General features: G+C 40.2%; 2 protein-coding genes across 2 annotated transcripts; both read left to right on the top strand.

Annotated features, from left to right (window-relative positions):
- The first annotated feature begins 421 nt into the window (after positions 1-421).
- Positions 422-10,627, top strand: LOC116617703. The gene is made up of 10 exons (XM_048726016.1): positions 422-841; positions 2,978-3,166; positions 3,720-3,927; positions 5,280-6,587; positions 6,843-6,941; positions 7,202-7,257; positions 7,627-7,683; positions 8,092-8,215; positions 8,553-8,716; positions 9,249-10,627. The coding sequence occupies exons 4-10, from the start codon at positions 6,545-6,547 to the stop codon at positions 9,849-9,851; spliced, it is 1,146 nt and encodes a 381-aa protein (XP_048581973.1). The 5' UTR covers positions 422-841; positions 2,978-3,166; positions 3,720-3,927; positions 5,280-6,544; the 3' UTR covers positions 9,852-10,627.
- On the top strand, positions 3,012-3,990 carry LOC125556693 (neuroglobin-like). The gene is made up of 2 exons (XM_048726701.1): positions 3,012-3,166; positions 3,720-3,990. Exons 1-2 carry the CDS (start codon positions 3,012-3,014, stop codon positions 3,988-3,990), a joined length of 426 nt encoding a protein of 141 aa, XP_048582658.1.
- Positions 10,628-11,123: the final 496 nt, after the last annotated feature.

The following is an 11,123-nucleotide window of genomic DNA, read 5'->3' as shown; positions in this document are numbered from 1 at the left end:
GAGTTATTTACGGTTACTACAGCCTTGCTGAGGAGGCGATTTTATTCACACTTCTTATTCTAAGAAGCGAAATAGCTGAAAGGGTACCTAGGTTCAAATAGGTGGGGAGGGAGTGGGCTGGTACGCCGATTGTCGGAGATGCTCGAACTGACGGATTTTCACCGAAGTACAAAAGTGAAAGCAAAGTGTCCCCTGACACTACAAATTCTCGCTATTACGAACAGTAAATTACGATCCTGAGGTAATAGCGAGACTTGACGCTGTATCCGTGTATGTTTGATACGTGCTAGTACCCGATTTAAAGATGCTTGGTCGTAACTGCACCAACATACGCAATCTCTGACCCGCGTAGCGCCACAGGTAGCACGTAATAAAGCGAAGGGTTACGGGACAAGCTGTTTATCCAACCCGCCGGCCATCAGACGAGCTACTTTAATCCCCCCACAATGCAAGAAATCCGTGGCATGCAAATAACCCGAGAGCAGTATAGAATTCATTAATGAGCACTAATTGAACTTTAACAGTGGTTATTGCATTTGCAATGTTGGTACGCATGGGCCATTTTCCCGCTATCAAATCTCATGTGATTAGTGCAAAGATGAAAAATCCCTTGCCCAGATGGTCATCATCGGCTTAACTGTAACGTAAGTCGATCCAACGTGCCGTTGATTTTAGCAAAAATACTTAACTTCGGAAGAGACGAGTCGCCGTTTCCCGCTGCGTCTTGCGTCAACGCGTTCCAAGACACCGATAGTCCCCTCACAGACACTCGAAGTTCTGTTATTATTTTTCGGAAAGCAAGAATGGCGAGAGTTCTGGATTTCATTTCTTCACTCCTAAGGTGCGTAGGCTTCTCTTGTAGTGCAGTCTTACTAGTATCCTATTCTGTGTTGGGATGGGAGCAGTTTATTATGTCTTGTTTTTTTAATGTGAGTGTTAAGCTTGAGATCCTTGGCAAATAATTATTACAAATTAGTATAACTTGTAATCGTAAATGATGATAGTAAAATCACTTTTCCCGTTTATCGCTGCTGGCGTTGAACAAAAGCGAAATTTGTTAAAAGAAAAAGGTCAAAATATTATTATGCGCTAATTATTCATTTACAACAAGTCATATGCTGCTCGTACTGTAAGTAACTTACCCCTCCCCCCAATCCCCCGTTTGCTCCCTTCCCCTTCCCCTATGATAACTACAGACACGGTGCATGAGTCAATGTGAAACACTTTCATTCTCATTCTGAATAAAAAAAAAATTACTCAAAGTGGGCATCAAGAGCAACAACAACAATAACAACAAAAACAGTGCACCATGCCCCCCCCCCTGCCTCCTAATCTCGCAAATTCCCCCATTCTCCTCCATTCAAACTAGCGAGATTGTAACATAGACACTTTTTTAATATAAGAACGTTTAATTTTCAGTTGAGGCCGGGCTGTGTTAAACATGTTTCGCAAATTTCAGTGTATTTAAAAATTTAATGCCCAATGAAGCATTGGAATATAATCACACAATTTGGTTCTGCATTTTGAACGCATCACACTAACAAACAATATTTTGCTGCTATCTGAGCCTAGAGATGATGAAATCTCAAGCTTTTTTTATAAAAAGGAAGAGTGTAATTCAGGCAGCGAATCCAGAATTCCCTGGAATATTCAGTGTTTTAAAGAAAGGTGAAAAAGAGTGGGAAGGTGAGAGTAAAAAAAGTTTACTTCCGATGTGTAGAATATCTCCAGTGGCTCTTGAGAGTGTTTAGTAGACTGAGAGCCGAGCAAGTCCCTAAGGCTGCTTTACATGCCAAAGAGCTCTTTGATGCTTCACATTTAGAATATCAGCCACGAAGTATACCATTTTGCGCATGTATTATCTGACACATTGCTGTTCCCCCATCCCCCCTCGTTTTATGCCCACTCCCATTGCTCTCCTGTATCCCCCCCCCTCAGGTGCCATGGTACGAGTACCAGCTTAACCAATAACAAAGCAGGATAGTCCTCGCCTCTCAAGCAAGTCAAGAGAATAGACCATTTTCACGAGAATAGACCATTTTCAGGGGAATTTGACCCTAGCGCCAAAACTCCGTGAAAATAGCACTCTGATAGCATTTTCTATAGCTTCTTCTGTAAACTCCACTTCGTACACCATTTTAGATCAACTGTGACCAGTCTGTAGTATTTTGGATGCGCGCGCAACATCGTGAAAACGGTCTATTCGGATCAGTGGGGAACGTCCTGACCCCCGTGACGTCACGAAGAACACAATATCCATGATCATTGCAAGTTCAAGAATCACTGAGTGTCTTGCCTCACCGCTCGGCAGCGTAATGAATAACTAATAAGGCATCACAGACAATTTCTTATTTAAAAAAAAGCTCCCCATAAAGAATTATCAAAAGCATTTTTTCAAATATTCATGTTTTAACTTTATAATTACGACGTACCATGAATAAAGTCGCCCGGTCCCAAGTTAATTTTATTTCTTTCTTTGGGATGCAACATAGGCATAAGTCGTTTCGTCTGAGTGCAAGTTTTCAGTTTTCATCATGACCTTATCATTGGTTTGACGTCGCGCGCCGCAATAAGGCCAAAAGGGTCTAAAAAAATAAAGTCCTTGAAAACCTTTTGTTTGTTTACTATTCCCAAGTTTCATCAGCGTCAGCGCCACCCGCCCATCTACTCATTCACAAAATATACTAAAACGATCGGGTATTGGATGTTCGTTAAGTTACGATTGTAATAGCCCTACACGGACGCATAGCCACTCGTGTGCATTTTGTCCAAGTCACATTTTTGACCTGCGTAAACACAACGGTAAAACAACGGTCCACTTTAAAAAGCACTGTTACATTGTCCCGCGGGTCAGCAGCGAAGGGACTTGGCTTATAGCACTATTACGTAGCTCTTCTCTTCTCTCCCTCTACCCTCAAGGCAAGATTGACGATAAGTATAACTACTAATGCCCCAGGTCCTCCTTATCTTGTTACAGCCTGTTGTTCGGGGACATTTGGAAAGGACTTCTAATGTCTCTGTTGGGTGCATTCTCCACGACCTCAAAGAAGGTAAAGCCACACGTTAAGGAGGCTCCTCTCACCGAACGACAAATTCAACTTATTCAGGACTCATGGACACTCGTAGAGAATCAGAAGCAAGAAGCAGGGATAAAACTTTTCACAAGGTAATTAACGGTGTTTTCATATAATGGAAAGGCAACATGTGCTAGACACGTTCAGTTAACATCGAATGCAACCTATGGCAGGCGCGTACCAAGGTTGGGGGGGGGGGGGGGGGCGCATTCATAGGTATCATATAGAAAAAGCATAGTATTTGAAGATTCCTAAATAAGAAATGACCTACTTTATGGCCGCCAAGAAAGATGCGCGCGCACCCTGCGCACCCCTCTGTGTACGCGCCTGTATGGTAGCTGTCAATCAAAATGCATTATATTGTAATAATTAACATATGGTTGGCCGTCTTCGAATGATGGTAGGTTACAAAATAGGTTTTTATTGTTTAGGGAAGCAGTATTGTTTTTAGACGCAAACTAGATGCCACAAACTAGATGTCAAAACATATTTAATTAAACGCGGTCCTCAATTTAGTTTTAATACACCTTTCATAAAATGAAGTTTTAATTAACTTATGAAACTACTACTCTTAAAACAAATAGTGGATGTAATGGCACTAACTTCTCTATCTGTCATTCTATTTTTCATCTTTACATTACTTAGATTATTTAAGATCGCACCATACATCCGTGACCTGTTTCCGTTTGGGTACGACCCGGCGAGTCCAGGACTCAAGACGCATGCGCTGGGAGTCATGGATACTGTGGAGGTGGCCGTGAGGGTACTGGACGATCAAGAAAGCTTGGCGCTTAAATTGGTTGAGCTTGGACAATTTCATAAGCGGTTTGGACTGACCAATCAAGAGTTTGAGGTAACTCAAGCAATCATTGTTACCATGGTTATTACCACCATTATAGCATCGCCATCACCATGACATGAAGTTCTTGATTGCAATCGCCAACATTATCACTATCACCATCACATTCAAAATTTCCATGTTTAACATTATTACCATTATAACACCTTCATAATCGCCGTCAACATCGCCATCACCACTTCCACATCACGTTTGTCTTCGCCAAAACCATACCATAGTCATCATCACCATTATTTTCATCGTTATCACTATCACCATCGCTATCACCATAGACATCATAACATTAGCCTACTTGTAGACTTTGATAGTTTTTCCGGCACGAAAACCCTGAAAACACGAAGTTCGCATACCATAGTCATCATCACCATTATTTTCATCGTTATCACTATCACCATCGCTATCACCATAGACATCATCACATTAGCCTACTTGTAGACTTTGATAGTTTTTCCGGCACGAAAACCCTGAAAACACGAAGTTCGAATACCACGGCGGCCATCTTGGATAACGCTCTCCGCAGAGGGAGGGGGAGAAAAAATGCATTTTTTTCGTGCCGGAAAAACTGTCAAAGCCTACAAGTAGGCTATCATCACATCACCGTTATTATCGCCATAACCATCGCCATTTTACCATCATCTTCAGAGCCTTAGCAGGCCACGTAAGATTGGGGGGAGGGGCACAATACAGAAACATTAAGAAAATATTGGGGGGGGGCACAGCCACGCCCCTTCTGGTCATTTCCTTATAATTTTTGAAAATATTAGGGGGGGGGCACAGCCATGCCCTTACTGGTCATTTCCTTATAATTTTTGAAAATATTGGGGGGGCACAGCCACGCCCCTTCTGGTCATTTCCTTATAATTTTTTTAAAATATTGGGGGGGCACAGCCACGCCCCTCCTGGTCATTTCCTTATAATTTTTGAAAATATTGGGGGGGGGGGCACAGCCACGCCCCTTCTGGTCATTTCCTTATAATTTTTTAAAATATTTGGGGGGGGGGGGGAACAGCCACGCCCCTTCTGGTCATTTCCTTATAATTTTTTAAAATATTGGGGGGTCACAGCCACGCCCCTTCTGGTCATTTCCTTATAATTTTTGAAAATATTGGGGGGGGGCACAGCCACGCCCCTTCTGGTCATTTCCTTATAATTTTTTAAAATATTGGGGGGGGGGGTCAAGCCCCCATTGCCCCACCCCCTGCTACGCCCTGACCGTCATCACCAACATCATGTACATGCAATTATAATCATCACATCACCATCACTATTAGTACACCATCACCGATTTGTCAATACCAGCCAACTATTCCGTATTCATTTATATTCACGTACCGTGTTCGTTCTAGCATGTCGGTTCAGCGCTTCTGTGGACACTCGAGACCAGTCTTGGCGACAAATTCACGGCGGACACAAAACAAGCATGGACCGACGCGTATACTATTATACAGGGAGCGATGGAACAGGGGTTGAAGTGAATCATGGCATAAAGCCACATTATAAGAACTCCATCAAAAAGTATGAAAATTAAACGCGAAGCACCAAGAAAAGCAAGATAAACGGAGACAGCAAGACCATAATAGTCTCGCATGCAAGCCAGATCTCATTTGGGAATATTCGGAAATGTTGTCTTTTCAAACGTGAAAAGGCCGAGATGCACTGGGGCGACCCGACGAGGATGTGAGCCGATCCAGTGCATCCCTTTCTTTGTGCACCACAGGGCTCCCAATCTTTTGAAAAAAAATCATTTCCGAATAACTCCAAATGATGAGAGCCGGCAAGTATATCTTTTCAAAAACAGTATATCATCCGTTAAAATAATTATTAAAAGCACATTATTCCAAAGAGAAGAGGAGATTTCACGAAATTTTCCGATTAATGCACATATACTGAAAAGAAATGAAATGTCACCCGGTATTACTATGATATACTATAAAATTATATCATATAGAGTGGTTTTCAAAATCCCGTGCAAAGACATTACAGTGTACTAGTACTAAATAAACTAAAAGGTATTTGACGGGTTTTTTGAAAACCATTCTATTTTTGTCTGAATTAATAAGAATGTGTTGTGGAATTGGGGCATATTCTTATACAAATATAATGTATATAAACTAGTTTGAATTTGATGCCGAATCGCGTAATCATAGTCCCACAAAGATGCCGAGTCTCGATCGTAAAAAGCGCGCGAAAAAAGCAAACGCTCCCCGCTGACTGAAGAAACCCAAAATAAATATAGGACCCGTGAGGCACCTCAATCATCGAACAAGCGAAAGGTTTTCAACCAGTATGACTTCTGCTTGTAGACTATTTACAGTATCTATTGCTCAAGCGGTTTTTTTTGTTTTTTTGGCGAGGCGATGTTGATGTTGTCTTTGTGTGGCAAGCAATTATTTCATGGTTATTGAATACTTGTGACAATGAGGAAAATTTTATGCTGCTTCAAGAATAAATTAAAGTATTACGTCAAACATATTCCCTACGGATTACAACAAACGAAAAGTTTATTTCGTGCTTGTAAGAAAGCAAAGTAAACAATATAAACCCTTTAAAAATTATCAACTTCGACAACAAACAGCTTTATTTTGACAAAGTCAAAGATGAAGGCAGCAACATGTCTCAAGGAAATGTTTTCCTTTTTTACCCCAATGTTTTAGGTAAGATCGCAAGAATAGCTTTATTTTATAAAGAAGAAGTTCGGTCTTTTCCATGTCAGTTAGTTATGCTTTTATTTGAAAAGTGCAAACTTTGGCTTTGCTGCTCTTAGCATGGGATTTGGTCGCGTCAAATTTCAAATGACATTAAGTTATGTAAGCTTAACTGTCCTACTACTAAGATAGAGTTATCAAAATTAAGAAATATATCGTCGCTTTTGAATGCCTTTGTCATATTTAACCCTCTCTTTGTTTTAGGTTATTTTAGATTGGCCTTTCTTGTATTGGCTTGGGTCAATATTGATTGCTGTCCACTGACGTTTCTGCTGTACTACGGAATCTCTGCTATTTTAGACGGTAAGTTTATAGATACACCAAACAAAGTAGAGCAGATCAGTTTGGAAAATAACAAAATGTTTATTAGCAGTAAAAAGCTGGATCTTTTCGCTGTGCTTAATGCATGACTCAGGAGTAAGGTTTGTTTACCTTTTGAAAGGACTCAAATCTATTTGATGGTTTCTTACTGTACTTCACACTTTACAGGAACTGAGTTTAAATGAACATTGCAATTTTATATTTAATAGAGAGCCTGACGGCATATTCTGGATGACTTTCAGGTGTTGATGGTTATGTCGCTAGGAGCTTCAACCAGACCTCGGCATTTGGAGCATGGGTGATATATATTGAATAATTACTATACTAAATAGTAAAAGATATAGAGTGACTATTTGCTTGCAATAACAGAGATGCTGCATTTTAATAGTGTGTACACAGATTGACACAGAAAGCCCTATAAAATTTATTCCTAGGCTATCTTTTACTACAAATCGACTCTCGAATAGAATATTTGTCCAGATAAAAAATAATAAAATTCACTGAGTGTTCAAAAGCAATGTTAAAGCTCCTGTTTGCCATTTTTCAAGCTGGCAAAATTCATCTTTTGCTGGTGCTAAGGGAGAACCCTTGTAGGCCATGTTTGTGTTTATTCATGCTTTCAGTCTCAGTTGTTCGTTTGTCATAACATGTGTGCTGTTATTTGCAGCTTGATGTTGTGATAGACAATGTAGGTAGAACGATGTTATGGTGCTATGTTAGTAAGGTAAGACAATTTTAGTTTGAGGGTGTTAAAAAAACTAACAAATTTCTCTGCATACTGCTTATCTTCTAAACTTACCTGATGACAGGGCTAAAATAGGTCTTTGAGCAAGTACTTGTTTACTGAAGTTTATAAGAAATTAGAATAAGAAGTTGCTTTTTGACAGGGCTCTGGACCCCATGCTAGTGCCACCCTCAAAGAGTAGTTAATTTTGTGCCATCAGATAAAAAGGATAGATTAATAGAGATTGAAAAAACTGTGAAAATTGCTTGTAGCCCACCACCTTGATATGGCATGTCATCTTGCCTTACACTTTATTGTGTACGTAATCATGCATGTGTCATGTATTTTGATGCTCACTGGTCGATTCAAACTGCATATGTATCTTATTGACTTCTTGTTGTGTTCCAGTCTGGTTGGTTCGTTAGCTGTCAGGAATGGTTAGTCTTTGTGTGCACACACTCTTTGGGTCCTTCCTGGAAAAACACAAGCAGAACCCCTCAACCATTGTGGGTACAGGCTGTCATGGCAAATGGTACGTCTTGTGTGATCAGCCAAACTTAAAGAGGAAAATGATAAAAAAATGATCTTAGGTTTCCTATCTCAAAATACTGGAAGTATTTTTCTACACTTTTTTCTCTACTTTTCTTTTCAGTTGCAGAGGTGGCGTACATTTATTTTATTTCATTTAGATATTTACTTCTAACTAATATAATTACACAACAAACTGTGAAACATGCAATAATGTGAAGAGCAACAGAAATTGGCCTCTTGGTGAGGCCCCGAAAACAGACATCACACCCTCCTTGCATATTGAGTTTTTGTTGTACATACATTAGCTTACATTCAACTAAGCTTTCATCTGATTTTAGGTTTTAAGACTGCAATTGGAACATATGCCATTACTGGTCTACATGTCCTTCCATTCTGGTTGTATGTCAAGGTTCAGCTGACTGTTCCAAAAGTCAGGGTCTGCTTACAGACCTGTATTTCTCTCATCCTGATGGGTGGACGATTCCTGTGCATGTGTGTGGAGGTGAATCATTTAATCCTTAGGCATTTTTTACTTAGTGTTGTTTTTAGTATTGTTATAAGTTATATATTGTATAACACATAAGTTATAATACCAAATTGCATTAAGTCCTTACCTTACAATTCCTTCATAGAACAACTGAAATTGCATTTATTAAATAATCAGAATTAATATTGATCCACCCTGGCCAGATTTACTTTTCCTCACTCTAAAATATTATATTTTGTTTATGTATATATTATATATTGTAAAAAAAAAAAAAAAAATAATAATAATAATAATATTATAATAATATTATAATAATATCCTGTAAGACCCTCGAAATCTGACTGTGGCAGTGACCATCTCGAAAGCTTATGCTTCTATGGTCACTGCGCACCTTAAATTTTTTTTTCTTCTTAAGTACCGTAAATAGTTAACTTCCCCTTTTTTCTACCTGTATCCAAATATTCTTTATCTTATTCAAAATAGTGCAAAATAAAAAAATGAATGAATGAATGAATATTGTTTATTGAATTCATGTTTACTTTTGTAGCTTTGGTTTGTGTATGACCATATCTGCTGCCTTGGTGACCTACAAAAGCCTATACAACAAGAGCAACAATCACAACCTGAACACAGATCCTGCTCACCATGTCTTAGTACAGAACCACATCATACACCACTTTCTCCCTCAAGAGTGGAAACTCACAGTCACAAAGAAGGGGTGCAATTACCTATTCAGCAATACCAACCAATTCAAACTCGCCGAAGGTCACAATCACCAGGACAGACTTATGCAACTAAAAGAGGAAGGTCCCATTCACAAAGTCGTGTTCCTGTATCACCAAGGCAACGGTCTAATTCACCAAGGCGTGTTCCTGTATCACCAAGGCAACGGTCTAATTCACCAAGGCGTGTTCCTGTATCACCAAGGCAACGGTCTAATTCACCAAGGCGTGTTCCTGTATCACCAAGGCAACGGTCTAATTCACCAAGGCGTGTTCCTGTATCACCAAGGCAACGGTCTAATTCACCAAGGCGTGTTCCTGTATCACCAAGGCAACGGCCTAATTTACCAAGGCGTGCCCCTTTATCTTCAAGGCAACAGTCTAATTCACCAAGACGTGTTCCATTGTCACCTAGGCAACAATCCTGACCAGTTGTGCGTGGTCGGCGATATTCACAATCTCCAAATCGGGCCCCTGTATCGCAAAGACAGCGTTCTCAATCACCTCAACGTGTCCAAGCATCACCAAGGCGACATTCTCAATTACCAGATCATGTTTCACCAAGGAGAAAGTCGCAAACGCCAAACCGTGCTTCTACATCGACAAGACAACAATCACGATCACCAAACCGTGCTTCTACATCGACAAGACAACAATCACGATCACCAAACCGTGCTTCTACATCGTCAAGACGACAATCACGATCACCAAACCGTGCTTCTACATCGTCAAGACGACAGTCAAAATCACCAAATCGTGACCCAGTGTCATCAGCTATCCCTCTCCCTTCACGCGCGACAGAGACGTGATCCCCTAATTATTTCAGAGGTCATGTACTGACTATGTATGGGAGTGCGTCAATTCAGAGTGAAGAGGAATATGAGACATATTTGTTTTGTTTTCTACTGAAAAAATAATAGAAGCTATTAAAACAATAGAAGCTGACGAATGATTAAGGTAGTGGTGATAGTAATGGTGATGATGGCTAATGACTATGATGATGACACAGAGATAACGATGATGGAAGTGGTGATAGTAATGGTGACGATGGTTAATGATTATGATGATGAAACAGAGATGACGATGATGGTGATGATTGTGGTAGTAGCGGTAATAGTTATGATGGTTGGGGTTATAAATATGGCAGTGAGATGAAGATGATTATGAGTTTTAACAAACTGCAATAAACATAATAATTATTCAATTTCTTCTTCGTTTAACTAAATTAGCAAGAATAGACTACTGATCACTAAACATTTTGGAAAACTAAAAAAAACAGAAATGACTGCGCCCGTCACGCCAGAGAAAGATGCGGCAAAACAATCTCCTTCTGACAAAAAGTCTTTCTGGCTTATTCGTAAGCGCCGAATAAGCTGGTTTAGACCCTGTCCCCACGTATCCGTTTTCGTTTGAAAACGCAACCATTTTGTTCCGTTATCAAAAAAATCCGCGTCCACACAGCGTTTTTATTTTGATGCGACCCGTCCCCACGAAAACGCAGAAACGATATAACAAGGTCTACAGCGCATGCGTACTCGCGCGCCAAGTGGAATGGACATGAGTTGTCACGCCATCGTTTTCGAAAGGTTCCGTTTTCGTCCGTCCCCACGGCACCGAAATGGTATCGTTTTCAAATTGTTCCACTCTAGAGATCGTTTTCAAATCGTTCCGTTTTCGGTCATCGTTTTCGTGTGGACGAT

The sequence above is a fragment of the Nematostella vectensis genome, chromosome 4 (genome assembly GCF_932526225.1).
Source record: "Nematostella vectensis chromosome 4, jaNemVect1.1, whole genome shotgun sequence".
Taxonomy (NCBI): Eukaryota; Metazoa; Cnidaria; class Anthozoa; order Actiniaria; family Edwardsiidae; genus Nematostella; species Nematostella vectensis.
The sequence above is the reverse complement of the archived record's forward strand: the minus strand, read 5'-3'. Positions and strand labels throughout refer to the sequence as shown.